The sequence below is a fragment of the Aulonocara stuartgranti genome (assembly GCF_965226115.1).
Source record: "Aulonocara stuartgranti genome assembly, chromosome: 7".
NCBI classification, from domain to species: Eukaryota; Metazoa; Chordata; class Actinopteri; order Cichliformes; family Cichlidae; genus Aulonocara; species Aulonocara stuartgranti.
The window spans coordinates 22462978-22488222 of record NC_138945.1 but is presented as its reverse complement, the minus strand read 5'-3'; the positions used below and the strand labels follow the sequence as shown (position 1 = coordinate 22488222).

General features: G+C 39.0%; 1 protein-coding gene across 1 annotated transcript in view; it reads right to left on the bottom strand.

Annotated features, from left to right (window-relative positions):
* The window catches only part of astn2 (astrotactin 2), a 298339-nt gene that overhangs the window by 145187 nt on the left and 127907 nt on the right, over nucleotides 1–25245 (bottom strand). Inside the window, exons 5-7 of the mRNA XM_082542727.1 lie at nucleotides 21594–21701; nucleotides 18747–18893; nucleotides 13375–13542 (exon numbers count right to left, since the gene is read on the bottom strand). Of these exons, the coding sequence (XP_082398853.1) occupies nucleotides 13375–13542; nucleotides 18747–18893; nucleotides 21594–21701 (423 nt within the window). The remainder of the gene's footprint in view (nucleotides 1–13374; nucleotides 13543–18746; nucleotides 18894–21593; nucleotides 21702–25245) is intronic.

The following is a 25245-nucleotide window of genomic DNA, read 5'->3' as shown; positions in this document are numbered from 1 at the left end:
ATGTTGCTTTATTTTGCAGAGGCACCTTTGCTGTGAGGCTGCAGCACTATAACCATGGCACATTGTATTTTATCTATCTATCTATCTATCTATCTATCTATCTATCTATCTCTCTCTCCCTCCATCCCTCTCTCCATCCATCTATCCATCTCTCCATCCCTCCCTTGGTTGCATTAAGTAAATTATACAATATGACTGTTATCAGTGCATCTCCTTTCAAACAGCTGAAGTCTCAGTCAGCATTGAAAAGACAAAGCAGTAACATACATGTGATTAGTTACACATGCGCTGATCAGTGTCATGAATTCCACTGAGAATCTGACAACTGGCTTTCTGTTTTCTCCCAATATTAGGACAAATCTTTCATCATCCTCAACTAAGGCATTTTTATCCTGGCTTCTCTACAGCTGGTGGGACAGATTGCACTGCAGAACAAACAGAGACGTTCAGACAGGGCTACAGCAGCTTTTTGCTGGTGCATAGCAGTTTAGGATATACATTTCTGATGCTGCTTTCCTTGAGTAGCACTGAAGTTTAAAACCCCTTATTTTCAATATTGAAATTTCCTCATCAGATCAGTCACAGTGGGTAATTAGTATTTCGATGTGATCTTTATGCTGCCTAGTATAATAAATAAAATAGAGGCAAGTGCATTTTAAGTGATTGTATACATTTGTGAGATTTTGCCAAGGATGGCTTCTATAACCGTTGCATTGAAGTGCTCCCAGAATAAGTGCTTTTTGTTGACCTGTACAGAGGGATAACCCTGGAAAAATGTGTAATGGCCACCCTGTCTAGGCCATTCAAATTTTATCACTTAACGTTTAATAATTCATTGGTTGATATTATAGTCTTGAGACTGACTCAAGGAGTGATGCACCATCAAGATTCTGTCAAAGAGTAGCTTTCAGTGTGGCCTTGCTAAATGAAAAACTAAAGCTCTCGAAATGGTTCCATTTTTTAAAGTAGTAGTAAAATATCACAACATTCATCCAGCCATTTCATATAAAAGATCAATGAACAGCATAGAGTTTAATTAATCCAATCCAAGACTTTAGAGTGCTGTGAAAAAGTATTTACCCCTTCCTGATGTCTTATTTTTGCATATTTGTCACACTGAAATGTTTTGGATCACATAGGACCAAATAGGTTTGGTCCTATGTGATTATGTAATTATGCAGTTATTAAAAGTGTTTAACCTCTTTTTTTGGAAAGCTGAGTTAAATTTTACTAGTCACACACAACCAGACATGTTAAATCAAGAAATCACTGTCAGACAATGTGAAGTAGTCTAAAAGATCCCAAAAAGCAACATACTATACAACAAAGTCATTTATATCTATCACTTTGAAAAGAGTTACTAAGCCACTTCTAAGGCTTTATGACTAGCAACTGTCCACAAATGGAGAAAATCTGGAACAGTGTTTGCAGCCTGCTACTGCTAACATAAAACTCAGCATTTCATAAAAAGAACAACAATATCAACTGTCAAAATGGTGGTGGTAGGGTGATGGTTTGGGGCTACTTTGCTGCTTCAGGACCTGGTTGACTTGCCGTAATAGAGAGAACCATGAATTCCTTCTTTGAGTTCTCTACCAGAAATTCCTGAAGGAGTATGTCCGCCCATCAGTTAATGGCCTAAGGCTCAATTACAATTGGGTTATACAGCAGGACACAGCAGCAAGTGTGACTGCAGTTCTTGCTACCAAGAGTGGCAAAACCACTTATTAGGTTTAGGGCTAAATTACTTTTTCCACATAGGTCAAGGTAGGTTTTGATGAGTTTTGGTGAATTAATTCATCTTTTCAAATCTGCATTTTATAATTAATTTTTTTATATTAGTCTAACATTAAAGACTGTTTGATGATCTGAAACGTATGAAGAAAATTAGAAAAGGCAAAAATACTTTTTTATATCACTGTCTTTTTAATAACTTGTGATATTCCTTTCTGTCCAGATTGCCACATTCTTTAACTGCGGTCTTCCAACACAGCCTTTTTAAACGGGGATGTATTGGGAAAGAAATTCAGAAAACAATATGCTCTCATGCACAACCCAAACGGCAGGCGGATAAAGAGGATCAGTAAGGGACAGGCAGGCCTTTATGGACTTTTTGGCAGTAAACCAGCTAATCAGATTTTGTCCCAGTACACCTGATGGCCAGTGCGCCACTAGCTATGGACAAATACTGCTCACAAATGCAATTTTTGATTTTACACTTTTGGCAGGATTGTAGTCTTTATGAGCTGGTATATCAAAACACCATGGTTGGTTTTGTTACACTAAACTACATTAAAGTCAGGGAAATATTAAGGTTTGTGTTAAAATTACTACTCTGCCACTAAAGCTCATCGAATGTGGCCCTTCATTTTTGGCAAACAGATATCCTTTTCATGTTGCAAACACACACACGCACACACACACACACACACACACACACACACACACACACACACACACACACACACACACACACACACACACACACACACACACACACACACACTTCACGTTCCCATTGCTAGTCTTCACATACATATTTAACCTAGTTATACTGCATTCCTTCAGATTGCCAGAGGCTGCGCTTAGAAAAATCAATCTTGTGCATAAGCAGTCACATCACATGTTACCACACATGTTGGTAAGGTACCCTTATTATTATATTATTTTCTTTCTCCTTGAAGTCTGGTAGGAACTGGGAACATTTCCATTATTATGTTAGTGCCAGAGTAGCAACAGTGATGCAACCTGAATTATTTGTTTTGTTGCATATATCAGCAAAAATGCAATAGAAGCAAAACACCATCGATTTTAGAATCTGGTGTTGTTAAATACTGTAGTCCAGTTGTGTTTGTGTTTAGAAGATACCTCATTTTACTTTATTTCATTTTTACAAAATAGAAAACTACGTAATACTTAAATTGCTGGAGCTCTGTTGCTGAGTGAACTGGCTGAGTGTGTCTAGACTCTAGCCGCTAGCTGAACGCTTCACTTGCACTGTGTCATGTAATAGAGTTTAGGGCTTACATCACAGTTAGAATTTGGCCACATTTCCCACTGATGCCAACTCAATGGACTTTCTCTTTGAATAGAATAAATAAACAGATAAAAGCAACAACAACAAATATATCTACTCTTATAGTTAATTTTATATTGAAAGTGATATGATGTGATTCATATGAAGCAAGATGTCACAGATTTCTATAGTTAGATTTTTTTAACCACATATCCAGAGATTCAGAGAGAGAAATGGTCACACTGTTTTTAGTTCATGATTCTAAACTTTAATTATCCTACAGTCATTTTGGACAGTTTATTTGACATGGTCCTATCTTGCTCAAATTGTATAATCTTTCTGTTTCTACATCAGCATTCGTACTGAAGAAGAAATACAGCTGAACCCATTTGGTTAAAATTGATGATAAATTACTATAATTAAGAGAGTTAGTATTTGAGTACATGAGTGATTTGTGCATCTTGCTAACAGCAATTACAAATGTAATGTTTTGCTTTGATTTACATGTTTGTTTGAAATGGCTCCCGATGACAGATATTTGGACCTAATAATAACTGTGGAGACAACACGGCTCTTTGTAAATAGCTATTTCTGAGAGGAATCAAATCGAAGTCACGAATTGGACGTTTTTTTCCTTTAGCTTCGGATTTAATTAGAAGGCGAAAGCAAAACTCTCTCCCCTATTTTATCTTGGCTATGGTAATATTTCTTGTCTTGCCAGTGTATTATTCAATAATTACAATAATAATAAAACAATAATAATAATAACAACAACATGCATTTTTGCTCAGTACATGCCCCCTCAGTCAGTATCACCTGAATCAGATATTAGAGAAACTGGTTTGTGCTGGTTATAACTAGACATTCCTTTTTTATCATAAGTTGTGTTTACAGTTTAATTAACAATACCAGCTGTGGCAGAGGTATACATAAGGCCTAGACATAAAACCCATAGTGCTCCCACTAGATTGTCAGGAGAGGTAGATGAATTGTACAGCAGTACAGGCCTCAAAGCTGCAGGAGGACTGTAAATCTTTCCTACCTTGTTTCAGATTAAGTGCACCAGTCTAGGAGCACATTTTCTGTAAATCTTAAACAGCCTGTGTAAATAATCATTGAAGCAGGGCTCTTACCTTTCTGCAAGCGCATTTAAAGGAGGATCTAGTGATTAACAGAAATAGATAAGTCTGCTTGATTACACATTCTGCTGAATGAACTAACCTTTACATGACTTGCAAGCTCTGGGTTTTTTATCTCCATCTAAAAACCCAGAATGGGTGTAACATATTAAAAGGAAGATTTGAAGCAAGAATTAATGGCTTGTAGTAATTTCTTTTTAAATCTGAGGAACAACAGCAACAGTGAGCGTATCAGAAAAGCGTGGCAGGGAGGAGATAGCCAATAGTAAAATGTCTCTCTGAGCAGACGAGAAAATGCAACAGTGTGGTTATTAAAGTTGAATATCACTGAGCTGCTAATGCAGTGTGGTAACTGCTTTTACGTTCACAGTGTACACTTGGCTTCTGTTATCAAGATAACAGATTCAGCAGGTTCATGCTCTCATCTGCTCTGTTTTAGGTTTCGTTGCTGATGTTTTGGGTCATTAAACGTATATTCTTATGAGCTACTTTACTTTGTTTATTATTTTTGAGAACAACATGTTCAAAGATATTTAACGAAGTAATTTTAATGGCTTTAACTCTTGTTTTGATCTGATGTTTGTATTTTTTCAGGTTGAGTAAAACTTTCTGCTCGTGTTAACCTTGAACAACTCTAACCACTAAAATGTGTATTGACAGCTAGTCTCTTTTTTTTCTTTTGGATGGATCAGTGCAAATTTAATGTTTCCATGTACGTCCTTCTCTCAGGGCTTTGAAAGAGCATGTTAACTCAGTGTTAACTCAGTGACTCACAAGAAATGGTTGAATAATCAAAATATAGTGTAGGTCTAATTAAGAGCTAAATGCTTCCAAATAGCCATTTGTTAAAACCAATTATTTAACTGTGCTCAGAGAGTCCCTTCCCTGTACATTTCAGCCAGGTGTCTAAACAGGCACACAGCCTCACACCACCTAGCGATAATGACATCCTCTGTAAACACCAGTTTAAAATTGTCAATAAAATTTGTCACCATCTTTCCTCATTCTCTGTCTCATTCTTTTGCTCTCTCACTTTCTCCTCTTATAAATTAAGAACGTGAAATGTATAACAATGGCAGGTGCTTGATCGCACGAACCATCTCTCTTCCTCTTGTATTAAACTGATGCTATAAACAATGTCATCATAATAATATCTCTGGCTGCCTGGATAATTTTCAAATTTTAAGGTTTATGATATTAGCACAGAAAAGACTTACTGTTGTTCTGGTGCCTATTTGCACTTGTTATAATATTGGAGAAGGCCTTAGGTATTATCATTGGGCAGATAAAATATAAGTGTTTCCTTTGAGCTGTATCAAATTCAAATTTTATTTGTCACGTACACAGTCATACACAGTACGATATGCAGTGAAACGCTTAGACAACTGCTCATGACCTAAAGAAAAAAAAAGGAAAAGGCTATGAATAAGATAGGAAATAAATATGAAAAATTAAAAAGGGTAAATTTAACTAGGAAGGAATAAAATATAAAAAAAATTAAGGTTAAAAATGAAATAACTGTACAACAAAATACACAGTATAGAATTATATAAGAATGTATGAAGAAATATAAATAAATAAATAAATATATACACAATAACAGCAGCTGTACAAGGACTAACTGGAAATGAAGAATATAGTGACCAGTGTTGTGCAATCCACATTATTTAGTGTCTTGTGCAGTGCGAATATGCTTAAAGTGATTTAAGTGATGAAGTGAAAACAATGTCCAGAATGTCCAGTGTGTGTGTGTGTGTGTAAGAACCATATGTGTGGGTCAGTACTGTGTGGTGGTGTGATTGAGAGACCGTATCGCCTGCGGGAAGAAGCTCCTCCTCAGTCTCTCTGTGTTGGTCTTCAGGGAGCGGAATCGCTTTCCTAACCTCAACAGAGAGAACAGTCTGTTGTTGGGATGGCTGAGGTCCTTCACGATCTTCCTGGCCTTGGTCCAGCACTGCCTGCTGTAGATTGAGTGCAGGTCAGGGAGCTCGGAGCGGATGGTGCGCTCAGCTGACCGCACAACCCTCTGTAGAGCTCGTCTGTCCTGCATGGTGCTGTTCCTGAACCAGGTTAAGATGTTTCCCGTCAGGATGCTCTCTATGGTGCACGAGTAAAAGTTCCTGAGCACCTTGGAGGGCAGTTGGAAGTCTCTCAAGCGTCTGAGGTGGTAGAGACGCTGACGGGCCTTTTTCACCACGGTGTTGATGTGACAGGACCATGACAGGTCCTGCGTGATGTGAACTCCGAGGTATTTGAAGCTGTCCACTCTCTCCACTGGGCACTCGTTGATGACAGGGGTCTGGTAGTTCCTCTCCTGCTTAGTGCTGAAGTCCACTATCAGCTCCTTTGTCTTACTGACGTTTAGGAGGTTGTTCCTCTGGCACCAGTTCTCCAGATTCCTAATTTCCTTCAGGTAGGCCGTCTCGTTGTTATCAGAGATCAGGCCCACCACGACGGTGTCGTCAGCAAACTTGATGATGGTGGTGGAGCTGGTAGTGGCCACACAGTCATATGTGTACAGAGAGTACAGCAGGGGGCTCAGAACACACCCCTGGGGGGCTCCAGTGCTGAGAGTGGTGGAGGCTGAGACATGTCCGCCCATCCTTACTGCCTGTGGTCTGCCAGTTAGGAAGTTGGAGATCCACTGACACATAGATGAGCTGAGTCCCAGATGCTCCAGCTTGGTGGTGAGTGTGGAGGGAATTATGGTATTAAATGCAGAGCTGTAGTCTATGAAGAGCATTTTAACATAATTCCCCCTTCTAGTGTCCAAGTGAGTGAGTGATGTGTGGAGGAGATGAGAGACGGCATCGTCTGTGGAACGATTTGGACGGTAAGCGAACTGTAGTGGGTCCAGTGTGTCTGGTAGTGAAGAAATGATGAAGTCTCTGACCAGGCGTTCAAAGCATTTCATCACTACTGAGGTGAGGGCTACAGGGCGATAGTCATTGAGAGAAGCAGGGTGGGGTTTCTTCGGGACAGGAACAATGATGGACTCTTTGAAGCATGTGGGGATCACTGACTGAGATAAAGAGATGTTGAATATCTCAGTGAACACAGGAGCTAGCTGGTATGTGCAGTCTCTTAGGATACGACCTGGGATGCCGTCTGGTCCTGCTGCTTTCCTGGTGTTCACTCTCTTGAAGGCTCTCCTCACATCATGCTCGGAGATGACGAGCACGTTTCCGGTGCTGCCAGTATCTTCCTGTCTGCAGCCGTTAGCGCCGCTAGCACTAGCATCGTTGGAGTCCTTAGCTGCAGCCTCGAAGCGAGCATAGAAAGTGTTCAACTCGTCTGCCAGAGTCACGGCCGCGTTCGTCATACCGGTTGTTGGGGCTTTATAGTCCGTTATTGTCCTTAGTCCCCGCCATAGGCTCCTAGAGTCACTCTGTTGGAGTTGTGACTCTAGTTTCCTCCCGTAGCGCTGCTTCGCCTCTTTATATGACGCGGCTTTGTACGGGTCCATGTCCCCCGTCGTGAGTCCCGTGTTGTAGGCAGCAGTGCGGGATCTCAGAGCGTCGCGGATGGTTTTATCCACCCACGGCTTCTGGTTGGGAAACGTTGTGATAGTCTTTGTCTCCACGGTATCATCCGCTAGTTTCCCAATGAATCCCACAACCACTTCCGTAAACACGTTGACGTCATCGTCGGAGCTGTTTCTGAACATGCCCCAGTCTGCGTCATCGAGTGCATCCTGTAACGCGGCCACCGATTAATCCGTCCAGCGCACGACCTTCCTCTGAACCGGAACTTCCTGTTTCAGCCTTTGTTTGTATTTTGGCATGAGGAAGATGGCGGCGTGATCGGATTTGCCAAACGGAGGGCGAGATTGTGCCTTGTAGCCATCCTTGACCGTAGTGTAGCAGTGGTCCAGTGTCCTTTCACCTCTGGTGGGGCAGGTGATGTGTCGATAAAAGTTCGGTGCTGCGCGTTTGAGGTTGGCGCTATTAAAGTCCCCCGTCACAATAAGCGCAGTGTCCCGGTGTTGTGTCTGGTGCTGTGTGAGTGCCTCATGCAGCTCGCATAAGGTGGTGACCGTGTCCGCTTGTGGTGGAATATAAACGGCACTTACAATGACCGATGTAAATTCCCGAGGTAGATAAAAAGGACGACACATGATGGACAGTAGTTCCAGATTTGGTGTGCAGGAGCGTGTGAGAGGAACAACGTTCGCACTGTTGCGCCAATTGTTGTTCACCATTAAACACACGCCGCCTCCCCTTGACTTCCCCGAGTCCCGTGTCCTGTCCATGCGGTGAACCGAGAAGAACTCGGCCGGCTGGATGGCATGGTCCGGCACCGCTGGGTTCAGCCATGTCTCGGTGAAGCAGAGGAGATTGCAGTCCCGAATGTCTCTCTGGAACTTTATCCTGGCCCTGAGGTCATCAAGCTTGTTCTCCAGTGACTGGACGTTGGCGAGCAGGATGCTAGGCAGAGGTGTGCGGTGTGCACGAGCTCTCAGCCTGTTCCTGACGCCGGCTCGCTTACCTCTAGGCCGCCGCCGCTTCCCTTTGTTCTCCCTCAAGATCTCACTCGGCCAGCTCGGATCCGGAGTTAAAAACTTCGAATTGTGAGTACATTGTATACCAATAGAAACAAGAGTGTCACTGTCATACCTAATGTACCCAATGGTGATGATTTTGCCGATTTAGAAACGCTGAAAACTAACTTAAAAAACAAAGAAAAAGTGGTCGGAGCAGTCGTGACGGCAGCCGACCTCACCGGCGCCATCTTACATGTATGTGTTTGTGTGCATTTTAGTGTGTGTCCGGACGCGTGCTTATGAGCACAGTATGTGCTCGAAATGAAAAGCTAAACCAGGGGTATAGTATACTGTACATGTTACACACCTCAACAGTTTCATTTCCAATTACTTGCGGCTGGAGGAGCCAGAGAGAAAACGTTTTAAATGAGGAAAACAAAAGCAGCCAACGAGGTCTGTGAGTCTTTAGGAAGTTATGCATGATGAGAAATGGAAAGGTTTTAGCGACAGCCTATGTTTAGGGAGCATGACTGTGAAAGGATAATAAAGTGGTAACTTGAGTCATGATATTATCTGACATTCATTTTAAGTAATTTTCAAAGGATTTTTAGCTGTTATTTGTCCCAACGTATATATACATAGGCAGATATTATAGTTCCAAGTATAATTAAAGTTATCTATTGCCCAGCTATCAGACAGCAGGAAGTGTTGCATCATGTATGTGTCTACTGACCTCCACTGTAGCACTTGATCAAGGAGGGAAGGTGAACGCACAGATGACTGATTATCCAGATACAACGATACAGTGTCTAGTAGTCAACAGTGCCTGTCATCCGACATGACACTGAAGCTGGATTGATGGAGATAATAGAAATGCTGTGTGAAACCATCCTGAAAACATACCTCTTGCTATTATAAAGGACAAGAAAAATGCGTTTGCATGCATGCTGGGAGTAAAAAATGACCGATTTAAATATCTAAACCTGCATTTATGGTATTCAGTATAGAGTATACACTGTACAGGGAGTGCAGAATTATTAGGCAAGTTGTATTTTTGAGGAATAATTTTATTATTGAACAACAACCATGTTCTCAATGAAGCCAAAAAACTCATTAATATCAAAGCTGAATGTTTTTGGAAGTAGTTTTTAGTTTGTTTTTAGTTTTAGCTATTTTAGGGGGATATCTGTGTGTGCAGGTGACTATTACTGTGCATAATTATTAGGCAACTTAACAAAAAACAAATATATACCCATTTCAATTATTTATTTTTACCAGTGACACCAATATAACATCTCCACATTCACAAATATACATTTCTGACATTCAAAAACAAAACAAAAACAAATCAGCGACCAATATAGCCACCTTTCTTTGCAAGGACACTCAAAAGCCTGCCATCCATGGATTCTGTCAGTGTTGTGATCTGTTCACCATCAACATTGCGTGCAGCAGCAACCACAGCCTCCCAGACACTGTTCAGAGAGGTGTACTGTTTTCCCTCCTTGTAAATCTCACATTTGATGATGGACCACAGGTTCTCAATGGGGTTCAGATCAGGTGAACAAGGAGGCCATGTCATTAGTTTTTCTTCTTTTATACCCTTTCTTGCCAGCCACGCTGTGGAGTACTTGGACGCGTGTGATGGAGCATTGTCCTGCATGGAAATCATGTTTTTCTTGAAGGATGCAGACTTCTTCCTGTACTACTGCTTGAAGAAGGTGTCTTCCAGAAACTGGCAGTAGGACTGGGAGTTGAGCTTGACTCCATCCTCAACCCGAAAAGGCCCCACAAGCTCATCTTTGATGATACCAGCCCAAACCAGTACTCCACCTCCACCTTGCTGGCGTCTGAGTCGGACTGGAGCTCTCTGCCCTTTACCAATCCAGCCACGGGCCCATCCATCTGGCCCATCAAGACTCACTCTCATTTCATCAGTCCATAAAACCTTAGAAAAACCAGTCTTGAGATATTTCTTGGCCCAGTCTTGACGTTTCAGCTTGTGTGTCTTGTTCAGTGGTGGTCGTCTTTCAGCCTTTCTTACCTTGGCCATGTCTCTGAGTATTGCACACCTTGTGCTTTTGGGCACTCCAGTGATGTTGCAGCTCTGAAATATGGCCAAACTGGTGGCAAGTGGCATCTTGGCAGCTGCACGCTTGACTTTTCTCAGTTCATGGGCAGTTATTTGGCGCCTTGGTTTTTCCACACGCTTCTTGCGACCCTGTTGACTATTTTGAATGAAACGCTTGATTGTTCGATGATCACGCTTCAGAAGCTTTGCAATTTTGAGACTGCTGCATCCCTCTGCAAGATATCTCACTATTTTTGACTTTTCTGAGCCTTGTCAAGTCCTTCTTTTGACCCATTTTGCCAAAGGAAAGGACGTTGCCTAATAATTATGCACACCTGATATAGGGTGTTGATGTCATTAGACCACACCCCTTCTCATTACAAAGTTGCACATCACCTAATATGCTTAATTGGTAGTAGGCTTTCGAGCCTATACAGCTTGGAGTAACACAACATGCATGAAGAGGATGATGTGGACAAAATACTCATTTGCCTAATAATTCTGCACTCCCTGTATAACATATGTTTATTAATGAAACAAAGTTTTAGTGTTGTTTTTGTTATTGGTATTGTTGCTTGGTATAATAAGTATTTGTTGGCAATTAAACCTTAACTTTATCATTTCTGCCCATAAGCCAACAGAAAACAATGCCACCATTCACAGCTTGTATTAGATTCAAGTCAATGTTTCTTCTTATATATATTTTTCCTGTCATCCATATCAGTCAGTTTTTCAATGTTGTAATATTTGGTAGCCCTGTGAGTGGTCTATCTATCTATCTATCTATCTATCTATCTATCCATCCATCCATCCATCCATCCATCCATCCATCCATCCGGGTCTGGCCATTTTACTTGTCTTTTTTTTTTACATCCAAGTAAACATCGCAAGTGCACTTATAGTTATGTTTTTATATGCTAAACAAGTCCTTCAGTCTCAAAAATATATGTATGCTTGCTTGGGTATAAGTGTGCTATATTTTACATTAGTTATAGAAATGGAAAGCTTCTTTGAAGAGCACCTTTCATTCTACTTCTGGATGGATGTGATTGCCCTGAGGAGATACAACAAACGCGCATACTGTCATTGATTAAATAATCTTCTATAAAGGACAGATGAAAAGAGAAATGGATGCAGAAAGATGAGAGCAGAGCTAGACTCTAGTGCTAATAAAGCCAAAATGCTCAGCATACTTGGATTTGAATGAGTAAATATAATGTGCAGATGCAGACCTATGAAATACCTAAGTGCACACACTAAGATTTCACAAATACATGCGTGCAGCTCCATCTCTGGCATCTTCCTGTGTACTCACTGCGTTGAGTGTCTGGAACTCTAATACATTATGCATTAGCCCTCAACACGTCCTTGACCAGGGTTACATAAATTTCACATACATTACAGATGTAATCCATTCTAATGAGCTTAGACTTTATCTACTTGGGCATGAAAAACACAAGGGAATTAGGACACTCAAGGCAAGATAAATATCATCATGCTGCATACTTAGCATTTGTTGGTAAAGTTTTAATGTCAGCAAATGTAGGTGTAAAACCATACAGGGTGATTGTATACACACTGCAGCACACTGCAGTGGCAGCTGGTGATTTTCCTGAATGGGGCAAAAGACATTAAGGACCTTTGCTTACATAGTAGAAATGCTGTTGCCTCATATGCTGAGCTCTGATGTAAGAACTTTTGTTACTATTATTTGAGTAATTTACTCAAGAAATTAACCACACACCTTTGCTCAGCTTGACTAGTTCCTCTCTTTCCCTACAGCACAGAAAGAAGACTTACAAAATAATGTGGAATATACATTAACTCCCATTTTATTTATAACATGATGAAAACATAGTTTCAGCTCCTTTCGGTGCTTTTAGGCCAACCAAAAGTTAAAGCAAAGTAAGGATGAAATGTTTTACAGAAAAAACCTACCGTATAATTGATCTATTGATTCTGTCTTGTTTTCTTTCGATTTTTCATTTAAAGTGTGGAATAAAGTTGGATAGCTTCTATATAATTATTGTGATGAATGCAAACAGTGACAATCTCTGTTACACACTTGTATTTCTACGTGGCCTCTTCACTGACAGTGCTGCCGGTTTCTTGTTAATTCCATTGTTTACGCAGTTTCAATATGACAACTTTACAAATTTATGGGAATAGCATGTCTATCATTTTATAGCAAAACATTCTCCTGCGGAGGGACTCAAATACTGCCAAAGGCACTGACATCTCCGACACGGTACACTCTGGTGTCTATGCCCTTACTGACAAGCGGTATCAATATTGAACATAAAGAGCCATGTTTATACTGTTTATAAATGAGAAAAAGTCCACATGAAAAACACAGGGTCGTGAGTGGTGGTGTAAATCTCATGACTCTGAACCAGACGACATCGACTGTTTCAGCTTTATTTTATTTTATTTTTTTTTTAGCTTACTTTAACTTTTGGGTTTATGTCACAAAATACAACTAAAAGTTAGCACATGTTATGTTAATCAGTAAAACATCAAGATAGAGATCTCATTGTAATGTCTTCTATATACACCTGCACTTTTTCCACTGTTGAAGTACTTACCACTTTAAAAAAAAATGCTAAAAACAAGGGTTAAGGCTTAATGGTTAGACGTCAGTGTCTGCATATTTGTATGCACCAACCTGTGTCCTGATCACAAATCTGCTCACAGGGTTCAGTGGTCCTCTGGCCGCAGTAATCCTGGACCCATTGTGTGGATGAATTGGTCTGATAGTAGAGAGTTAGCTTTGCTGGATTTAACCAATTAGAAACATCCAAGAAACTGCCCATGCTCACCACAAAACTACTTCCTGAAAAAAAGAAAAACAAAACAAAACAGGAGCCAATTATTTTGCATGAAAAAAAGGCAAAAATAAACAAACAAACCACAGAAAAGTAGAACAGATGTGATTATGTTGTATTTATGCTCTAGGTTTGAGGTTCTATTGCAAAATCAATTGGAAAGTAGCTAAATCTTTTGTTTTCACTGTAATTTCATTTCCCATCTGACCAGACTGAATTTAAATGAGAAAATTAAGACCTATAATGTGTATAGATTGGGTGTTGTTGGTAATTGCAGTAGAGGGGCTAAAAGGGTTTCACGAGTCAATCAGTAAACGCTATGCTTAATGACGCTGACTTACCTTTCTTTCTTACTGCTCTCAGACCAATCGTTAAACTCCAATCACCGAACAAGATTATCTCTAATTGATGCCAATGAGTTTTGGTTCCAAAGGGAGCTGTGCGAAGGCTTTCTGGATTCTTATACAGCTATATTATGGGTCATAGACGGTACATTTGCAGAAGCATTAACAGTATATATTTCTTTGTCCAGGTGAATTCAAAATGTATTAGAACATCTATATATTAAAACAAAACAAACAGGTTCGGTACAGCTAGATGAACTGCATCAGATGGATGTGTGCAAGTCCTTTGTGCTGTGGTAAAATATACAGCTCATATGAGAATAACAAATAATGTTTCGCCTTTACATTCTGTAACAAACAAAGCAATGACATCCCAAAACTCATCTGTTCTCTCTCTGTTATTTATTTATTTTACCCTTTTAACATTTTGGTCCTGACAGAATACACTGCCATTTGTTTCCTCCTACACATGAAAAATCATCAGCTGCTTCTTTTCATTTGACAGAAAAACACTGCCACAGTACAGTGTGACCAACACAAAGCCTTCAACAAATGTACTTGGTTTTCCCTAAAAATTAAGTACCAAACCATGTGTTAGCATTCAATCTTATCGAGACCAATGACCTGCATGTTTTTGTCTGTTACATTTGATAGCTTGTCAGATGATCCCACATTGTTTATTGGTTTAAGTGTCTGGCGTAAAACACATTTTGAATCAATCAATATGTTTTGAACATTTTCAATTAATAAGTGCATAATTCTGTATAAGTCATAGCAAAATAACCATGGTAACAATCTTCAATAGATATGAAAGATCGCTGGTGTTCTTGAAAGTAAAGTGTTCAGTACCCAGCAAAATGCCAGAAGCCCAAAATAAATCGCTAAAAGCCTTTACGAGGTCAAAGTGACCAAAGGTAAGCATGACAAGGCCCCTTTCTGCCAGTAGGTCTCATTTACAGTGATACTGGCAGAAGTAAATTCTTCTGCTAACATGCTGAGGAGAGAGCTGATATGCAGCCTTCTCTGAGTCCTGTAAAGAAATCCCACTTGGGGAGTAGGAGCATTGTTCACTTAGCTCTGCATATTATGATTCAAATGCAGAAGAATGGGGAGAAAAAGAAAGCATTGTATATCAGTGTCAATGCGGTAATCAAAATAATGACAGTAATAATGAATGGGTGCAACAAAAAATTTCATTGACTTATTGACACATATAATTTTGTGTTATTTTTCGTTAATAAGTTGTTTGTGCTTTCCTCTATTGTATACTGCTGTATTATTTCAATTATCTACACAATGTCATGTTTTTGATAATTGAGTTACATGACTGGGTATCTAATTGATAAGATTCTTTGACAGACAGTCACATTTAAAATATGACTATTTTTGCAAATATAATTAAGGTATTTACACCATGACTCTAAAGTGAATGTCAGTTAACAGAAAAGCAACACTGGAGTAATTACAATATAAAAACATAAGAATATGTCGGTACACTTAATTCCACTACTAGTTGATTTTGAGCTGCGTATCTCACAATGTTGGCTAAATGATCTGAGTCTTCTTAATCTGCTGCTCCAGTTTTCCTTTCTTGTTACCTGCCTGTAAATAAACTTCTGTTCTCTCTCTATCTATCTCATTTTTTTCCATTAGGCTCCCATTAGCTGTAGCCTTAGTGATTATTATAAATGCTTTGTAGTTGTTTTTGTTTACCTTTCACTGTCATGGCAACTGGCTGCTCACATTCAGTTTATTCATCATGCTAATGGCTGATATCACCACCTGACTATTCACCTGCATCGTACCAGCATATATTAGATATAGAGCAACTCACGTCCTTTGTGTCAACTTATAAAGTATATAAGCAGACAGAAGAAACAGAGCATTTCGTCTGTCTGCTTGTACGTTTCCTGAAGTGACTTATAGTTATGTGTTGCTTGCCAGTTGGAATTGTTTTGTTTGTTTATCTCTTGGATTTGTTTGTTTGCTCTGACTGCCTGCCTGCTGCCGACTGTATGCATGCCAGACTACAGGGTTAAGCTGCCTTTTACCACATCTGCTCTGCCTCAGGTGTCTGCTTTTCTGTGTCCGAGTTCCAGCACACACAGTTTGTTTGCTGGGGAAAAACAAAACTAGAATCCTAAAACCCTTATCTTAACTCCTTAGAGGTGTACAGTAAACACACATGCAGTATGGAATGCACAACATGATTTTCCTCGTCCAATATCTTATTCTGTAGTGGGGCTTAAATGCAGTAGTGAGTGTCGCACTACAGCGAAGCTCATGGACTCGGCAAAATTAAAATACACGAGTGCTGGTTTATCATGAATATCTATGATTATTTCATTAAATTCCAAATATGATTTTTGATACCTCGCAGGCTGATCATTAGGCCAAAGGAGGGCTTCAGGGGCATCCAAAAATTTAGATAATTATTGTGTATAACTTGATATTCCTCACTGCTAGTAGCAGTAGAAGGTCAAAAAGGTTACTAAAATAAGTCAATAATCATTCTCCATATTAAATTTGAAAGCGTCCTCGCTGCCAGTGGCAGAGATTTACACTACACTATGTGTGTTATGGAGAGGGAGAAAAAGACAACATTATAGACACTCAAAAAAACCGTGATTATTTTGTAATACATTTTTTGAGTAATTGCCCCACAAAGCTCAGAAGTAAGTGGACAAACTTCATTGTTTTTAATCCTCGAGTCATTGACAGGCGACAGGTTCCTATTTTGTGCCAAGTCTTTATTGTGGCCACCTTTTGTTGCTGTTTGTATATGGATATGACAGCCTTACATTTTGTCAGCAGTAACAAAAAAGCATCTTGTTGTAAGCGCTCTGAAACATCACGCCATCTTTACACATTGACAATTATTTGCCTCTTTCCTTGAGTACTTTTCACTTGGCTAGACCTTACTGTGGCTTTTATCTGCTTAATTTGACATGAAATAAGAGGAAGCAGCTTTTGTTCATTAGGCAATTACCCAACTACTTTAGAATCTGAAAATAGGGCCCTATGAATAAAAATAGCTAATTTCTAAACAAAATTCATGTGATAATTTTGTTAATCACGTTAAATGAAAACCGATAGTCTGCACTCTAATCACATCTTGATTCTTTCACTTCATATCCACTGTGGTGGTATACAGAGGGAAAAAACAAACTGCGTCAATGTCAAAATACTCTAACGGTATGTTTATTTTACTGTAGATATCCAATAGTTACAGAATATATATTTTATGCACGCCTCCGTTTTCATGAAGTGTCCACGGGCACACAAATTCTGAGAGCGTGGGAGGACAAGAAATGAGACCTCAATGGCAGAAATGCCTTTTTGACTGATATGTGAAATCTTTCAGAGATGTATCAATCATTAGTTAAATTGCCTCAGCTCTTCACTCTCTCTTACTTCACTTAGTTCCTTGTACATATTCAAGTTTTCTCTCTTCTCCTAGTAAGGTTTGTTTTGCAGTATCGTGTCAACACACAGACCCAATTTACAATTAGCTCACTGTCAACAAGGAATTTTAAACAGATTAAATAATACTCTAAGCTGTTGCATGGGTCTGTTGCTTACAAACTCCATTTTTGTGAATTTAAACTTCTTTTGTCAACAACAAATGTTTTTGTGTCCCCATGTGAGCATATAAATTGACAGGAAACGGTATCAACTCCTTATTGACAGAGAAGTTCTTTATATTCAATTTCACTGACTATTTATTTAGTTTTTATTTTTTTTGGAAAGCATACTTTCTGTCTGTGAAGCCAGCTTCTAATATGGCACTGATACAGCAGAACTATATCTTGGAGTTCTTATGCAACATTAGATGAATATGCATTGTTTGTATCCGGCTAACTGAAAAGATAAAAACAATAGGTTAATATTTTAATCTACAGCATGCAGTCACATGAAAAAGGGGCTAAATACTAAAAGCTCAGTTGAAAAACAAAAAATAATAATAGCCATAGTGTGTGCACAATGCTCTTCATCACTTTAATGGCTTTAAATGTCACTCAGTTTTTTGTGGTGATAATCAATCTTTTTTTCTTCCATTGCGAGCTTTCAGCGCGTGGGCTTTATTGTTCTGATTTTTGTTCATTTTTCGGTTCTAGAACATGATTTTCTCTTTTGTTGGATGAATGTTCATCTTTTGTACCTTATCAGTCGTGGAAAGGGGGCACTGAAACTGAAAGGCATTGAAATTGAAAACCACAAATCACGGTTGAGGGGGTGGGGAGTTTAATGCAGGCCATGTGAAAACAGAAACGGAGAATGTTGAGCTAGCCCCGGTCCATTAGCTGTTCCTCCTAACAACAAAGACTAAACTAATGACATAATACGTTTCAGTGCTCAACAACAACATGCAACTCGACAGTTATCTCTACAGTACGCTGCTCGACTGACAACTGTAACTAGTTATTGTTGGAAACAAACAAAACAATAAGATGCTATACTATGTGGGATAATGGCTATTATGATAACATGCTCCACAAATCTAGCATATCGCTTGTATTAGATGTTTTCAAACTGCTGCTTGGGCTAAATAACCACACTGCATCTTAGTAACATTTTGATGGGTTTAATGTAAGTATAATAAATCCTTGCATCTTCATCTCCATGTTTGATTTTAGTATTTGCGGGTTTCCAGTCAGCAAACAGATCTGTGTAAATTGGACCCAGGAGTTCTGTGAGCTGTCAGATCTACTAAGATTTTCATATCATATCATGTAATTTGAATCAAAATGAAAGAGTGCATAAAAACAGTGATGTGTAGTGAAGTCAGTTTCCAGCAAAAGTAAACACTTTTTGATGCTTTACTCGTTAAATGTTCTGCCAAGGTCTAATAAATGCCCTGCACTTACCATCCGCAACAAAATGCTCTGGCACATGGAGGGTGACCTTAACAGTGAGGGGGCAGGAATCCTGCGTAGCATAGACAATGGCAATGACACATGTGCTGATAGTAATCAGTGTCAAGGTGACCTTATTTAGAGGACTGTGTGGATGGCCTAAAGGGAGAGAAAGAGAAAAAAGTAAAGGTAGACAGTTTAACAGTGGCCCTTTTGTTTTTATTAGAGTCTTAAACAGGTGACAGGACCATAATACACACAGCCACACAAACGTTTAACAAAATCATCTCGTTTTGCACTGTCCTTTGCTGAAAAGCCCTCCTCAAAGCCTTGAGAATGCAATTCATTGTACTGCTGATTTATGAATCCAACCCTGTTTCAAGTTTGGCCTGTGTAGATATGACTTGGGTTAACACTGCTTCTGCACACCCCAGAATCATTTGCCAGTATGATATATGATCTTATTGCTACTGACAGGGTTATAGATTGGTTGTTTTGGTTGCCCTTTGGCTCTGCCAGGGATCTTATTTCCAAGCTAAGGTATAGGAAATGAAATTAGCCGCTTAACCTCTGTCTACAGATATTTATCATGGGAGAGAAGTTGGCATGTTAAACGGAAGCTTACTGGGATGTGTGTAGGATAAGGTGATGATAGAGTAGCTTTGGAAACACTGCTCTAATGCGTTGAACAACCTGAAAATAACTCTTGTACTTTCTTAAACCAGTCACAAGAAAACATCACGTAATATTTCAGAATCTGCAGGCTTCAGAACTGCGTGAATAGCTTCTAGGAAGGGAGCTTCCCAGTGTGTATCCTGCGCTCTGCAGGTTTGTTGCAAAAGTCAATAGAAATGGTACAACTGCTCATGGAAGTCTGTTCTCTGCAGTAGAACTCATCACACTGTTTTGTTCAAATAAATAAATAAATGAATACATTTGTTTATATATTTATTAATTTCAATTCCGAATAGCTTCCACAATGGGAATCGACTAATGCTCCGTGTGCTAGTTAGAGGTATGTTACTACATCATTTAGTACCACTGAAAAACACAGCCGTGTACAATTGTTCTGTGAATGCCAATTTCAGCTTTCCCCATATAACGTTTGACTGATCACATTCGCAGTGTTCAAATGGTCAAACAGACTGAAATAAAACAAAGCAATATCATAGAAAAGAAAGTTTCACCAGTATTCCCCTGTGGAAAGGCACTTTAATCTTGACAGAAGCTCGGAGATAGTGAAATGCAGCTCAAGGCCAAACAAGGAGACAAAGTTAGGGTAATGGATTGACCCACACCGACTTGCACGTCTTACTCACTGTGATGGCTTTGTGAAGGGATAGAAACAATGGTTGTCTACAGAAATAGTGGCTGAGCAGCTAATGTCAGTGGGGTGCGGGTGGTGTCACTGGGCTTGTGAAGGGTTCCCTCAATTACTATAAAAGCTTACTGAGTAGACAAAAGCATGCGCACTCACGATGGCAAACACTTACATTATGGTCACAAACCAAGCATCCTTTCTGTGCTCAAACACACGCATAAAGTCACATGTAAATTTTAACTGAATGCACAAATACAAGGAGTGCACTAAACTCTTTATGTTTACTCTCATTCGCCTCCTCTCTGTCCATCATCTAATGAAAGAGCTACCTTTTTATACAGGCTGTAACTTTAACACAGGTCATGGCCATGGATTTTATTTTCCTCCAAGCTGTAAGGCCACAAAGACTTGATAATAAAATCTGTCAGACCAAGATGTCAGTTAAAGTAAAGACGCCTGTTCTAGGGCATTTACACTCACAGGCAATTAACCATTTTCAGAACAGTTGTGGTTAATTGCATGTTCACACTGGACCATTCTGTGTTTAAATGTATGTAAACAGGAAATGTAATGGTAGGAAATGAAGTGACAGAAGGCTACAGAGCCAATTACAGGGGTAGGTTCATTCAATTCGTTCAATTCGTTCTTGTCCTTCATTCCGAAAAACGTTGCAATTATCTAAGACCATATGCACATGCTTGATATCTGAAATCTACCCAGCTGCTGTCTCCAATGTACAGAAAAATAGAGACATTTAATTAGAGAATCCGCTTTTAGATGAATTATATATCTGCAGTTCTATAGAGTTAAGAAGTTTTGTTTGTTTTCAAATCGTACATTTCCTCTCTTTTATACTTCTAATAGAAATCGCAATTGGAAAAGCAACTAAATTGCTTTTCTAATTGCTTTTAGATCCTATTCCCACACCAGAGGGCTTACAACCAAATTAATAAGATTATAAAGTGGTGTGTGATTTATTGTCCTCTTGACCTAGTGTTGTTTAGGTGAACTGCAGACACAGGGTTTAAAAACATCATGATTTTCATCATTTTTGTCAGCTACTTTATAGATATACACAGACTATGTAATTCATATACACACAAATCCAAACTCTTCACTATCACATATCACTATGGGAGAGGAAGTTGAAAATCATGCATTCAAGTTATGTGACTCAGCTTAGGTCATCACAAAACTCCCATTGACATCAGCTCATATGTCTGCTTTGAATGTCATTGAGCTGTGGAACAGCACTCCCAGCCCCACTGGGAACATACATGACCCCTTCCTACTTCCAGCTATGCTGACAATTCCGGAAATGACTAGCCTCATTTGACTCAGCTTTAATGTTCTCTCCCATCATTCCCTCTTATATTCAAATGGGATAAGGCTGGCGTTCATTTGTTTTTGTATTATACTCCCTTTTGACTTTAATGTCTTCTCAGCAGCGCGCAGTGGCTAAGAGGGTCTCCTGCTGAGTAAGTTAATGTGTAAAAAATGTACGACATTTATTATAATACACCTGAGTTTCTTCCCACCTTTGCTGCGCCTTCGTCCTCTGTGCTGCTCTGTGTAAAACTTCATTTGGTTGTCATCTTCAGGCTCTGATCCCGATTCCCCTTGAGGACCAAACACACCTCCAGCCTCTGGTGGTGAAATGTAAAGACAAACAAAGGCAAAAATAAATCTAATTAGAATCATAATTCAGTTGATTGTTTGTTTTTCAGATATAGAAAATATAATGCAGTCGGGGTACAAGCAGTTATTCAACCTTTGGGTGTTGTGTATATAGAGCAGGACATAATATATTTTTACAATATGGACACAACAGTACACAGATTTTTAACTAATCAAATTTCCACTTCTTACCACCTTTGCTGCCACTCGTGGTTTGATCTGTTGGTGAGTTGTCAAGTGTTAAAAAGACTTTGGAGCTCAATTTTCTAATCATATTAGGTAAAGTGTGTGCATATTTGCATGTCTGACTCTGAGTTAGAGTGACAGCAAGAGCAGGGCTGTGAGTTAAGAGGCTTTGTTTATTACTGCTTTGGCACTGCAACATCAAAATACACACACGCACACGCACGCACGCACACGCGCACACACGCACACACGCACACACACACACACACACACACACACACACGAGGGCTGACACACAGTGATAACAGTCAGGGATTTGCAAAGTGTAAAACCACTGAAGGATAACATAACATAAAATATCTGTAAATGGCTTCAAACTACAGTCTCAAACCAGATTAAAAAATGTCCAGTAGACGGTTTATGTTAAATATCTTTATTATTGTACCACGCACATTCTTTCATGTATCATTTAGGTTTAGTCATAAAAACGATCTTATGCTAATAAGATCCAGATTTCCTCATGGTTATACATATGTTTTGCTTGTATTACCCAGAGGATCACAGTGATTACACTTCCTAATCTCCTGGAGTAGAAAAAGAATAAAGGACAGAGTGAAAATCAATGCTTGTGATGACCATAAATACACATCTAAGAAAAAACGTTTCACTCGATGACTACGAGTTAAAACAAAGACAAAGAACAAAATTAGGATAAGTGCATTATGTCAATACACTTATTTTTATGATACATGAGGACAGCTGATAATGACACAATGACAAAAGCATTTACTTTTCTGCAAGAGACAAAAGCTTTATCCCCACAGGAATATGACTTTTAAGTCATATTCAAGCATTCATAATTGTTTCATTCCTGGTATATCATTAAGAAAATGCAGTGCAACGTGGATGAAGGGGGTACTTAGAGTAAAATAGTTCTTGGCCAGCATATGGTGACAAATTGATCATTTCGCATAAATCAAGTCAAATGACAGCTCGCTTGTACGTCCCTTACAAAAGTGACCGCAAAATATATATACAAAATTAATTGGATTCATTCCAGTCACAATTTAAGTGTCAGTGTATAAAGTACAAAAGCTTGGTTATTCTGAAAAATTGATGGCTAAGGAAATTGATCAGGGGCTTGGATGCTCTCAATTTAGGGATGTCACATTGTGTTAAGACTAAGCTGGAGGACGGTAAGTTTTTTTTTTCAGAGAGTAAAGTAAGCAAAAGCGAGCAAAAATAAGTAAGATAATAAACTAACACTATTATGAAGATATGGTGAACTCTTCATAGTGAAAAACAAAGTAGACACCACCCACCACAGGCAAATAAAGAGAAAAAAAATAGGCGCAGGAGCAACTCATAAGAAAGTATACAGATCTAACACTGTTTATCATCTTGAAATCTAGTATTTTTTATAGATGTCATTAAGTCCTTATTACAATAAGGTAGATTAAAAAAAATCCTTTCTTCCTTGTTCATTGGACACAGTCAGAATTTCAAGGCAAGTGCTGAGCAATGTCAGGTGAAATAGACTCCTTCATTCACTTCATTAACATTATGTTACAGCTCATGAACATTTTCGTGCATCATAAAAGATTTAGACATGATTAAAAGGTCTATCAAGTCTGTGTAGAAAGCATACACTGAAAACTGTAATCATTCTTTTGGTCTCATGCACTTAAACAAGTCTAGAGTTGAGTTGGAATTCGAGTATAAGTCTGGTGCTGTTTGGAGGGTGAAGCCAGGGCAATGTGCTGTAAAATTGGTTCTGGATTTATGCATAGTCTTAGAACATGCCCAAAAAGGTGGTAGAGGAAGAAAAGACAGGGAGTGTACTGTATTTCAGGTAGGTCTTTTCTGTTACACCTAATGAGGAACAAGTGTAATTTATTGAAAAGTAGTAACACATACTGTCTCTATGCAATATTTATGCATATTATTTAAAACCTGTGTATGTCTCCTGGGCCTTAGGTTAAAGCAAGTCAAATTTTAATATATAATCTCTTCTGTTAGTGCATTTATTAAATGCATGAATCTTTTTGCCCACTACACTAATTACATTTTAATATGACTTGGTTTCCATTTGAAATTTATTGGAGATGCAAATAAAAGATTAGAGACCTTGTTCCAGTGATAAAGGAGAATCTTTAAAGATGTGTCCCAGTCACAACCAAATTTTAAAAATGCATCTGACTCATGACTAGAAATGTTGATGTGTCATTGTGGTGGATGTAATGCCTTTAAAGGTAAGTTTTAACACAGTGATGTCCTGTTTATTAGTATTAAATTTATTAATACTAATCAAACACTGGTGTTACTTGCATAAGTTCTTCAATCTAAATGCATTGTAGGCTCAAGTCGTAAAGTACAAGTTTCTACAGTAGAACCATTGTCGCCATGCTTTTTTCTAACGTATTTAAGTATATCAACTTACCACAAGTCATAGTCTTTGAAGAAATGAGGATAATGTAGTGGTGTGGATTGAATGCATTATAAAAACAGGTGCAGAATAAAAGAGAGTCTGTGTTTTAATTTTGCCCCTCTACTTATCTTTGTCCTATCCACCCTCACAATTTTAAGGTGAGTGTTTCTTCTTTCTTTTTCCACGTGGAGTTCAATGTAAAGACCGTCTTGAGGTAATATGCTGAGCATAGCAGGACAGCGGCTTCCTGCCCTGCTTTGCTTAAATCATTGCTCCTTTTTATAGGTGGTACCATAATGTCCCATCTTTGAGCTCTCTGGGGTCATAAAATGCGTGCCTTCTTGGTTGAATGGTTAAAAAGGGCAATATATATTAGAAAGGTGAAGAAAGTGCTGGCCTTTCAGAAGATACGGAAAACATTCCCGGTTATTGTTTTTTTGTTTTTTTTTTCCTATCAGGACATAGCCTGGGCTCTGCAATGCCCTATACCGTTATTGCTATGAAAGCTGCTTTGGCACTTTGTCATTTATGTCCCATTAAATGAGTCATTCAGTGAAGGCAAACAGAGTCAAAAATGTCTCAGTGTCCTTTAGTTAGAAAGAAAGTTCAGATTATGTAAAGGTGCTTCAGGTCTCCACTAATCTCCTGCTGTTCCCATCTCAACTTTGAATGCCACTTGAAGTAATCACTAGAAGAATGAATGTGCTTCCTGCAGTTTTCAGATTTGATTTGGACGTTGAGTAACTTTGAAAAAAGGAAAAAAGTGCTTCTTCATAAAAATATCAATTGCCTCACACTGTGAAATCTATCAAATTGACTGTTTGATTAATAATGGACCCTTTACAGAACCAGTTTGCACCATACTGGTTCAGAATCTTTACTTGTAATTTCTGTCAGAT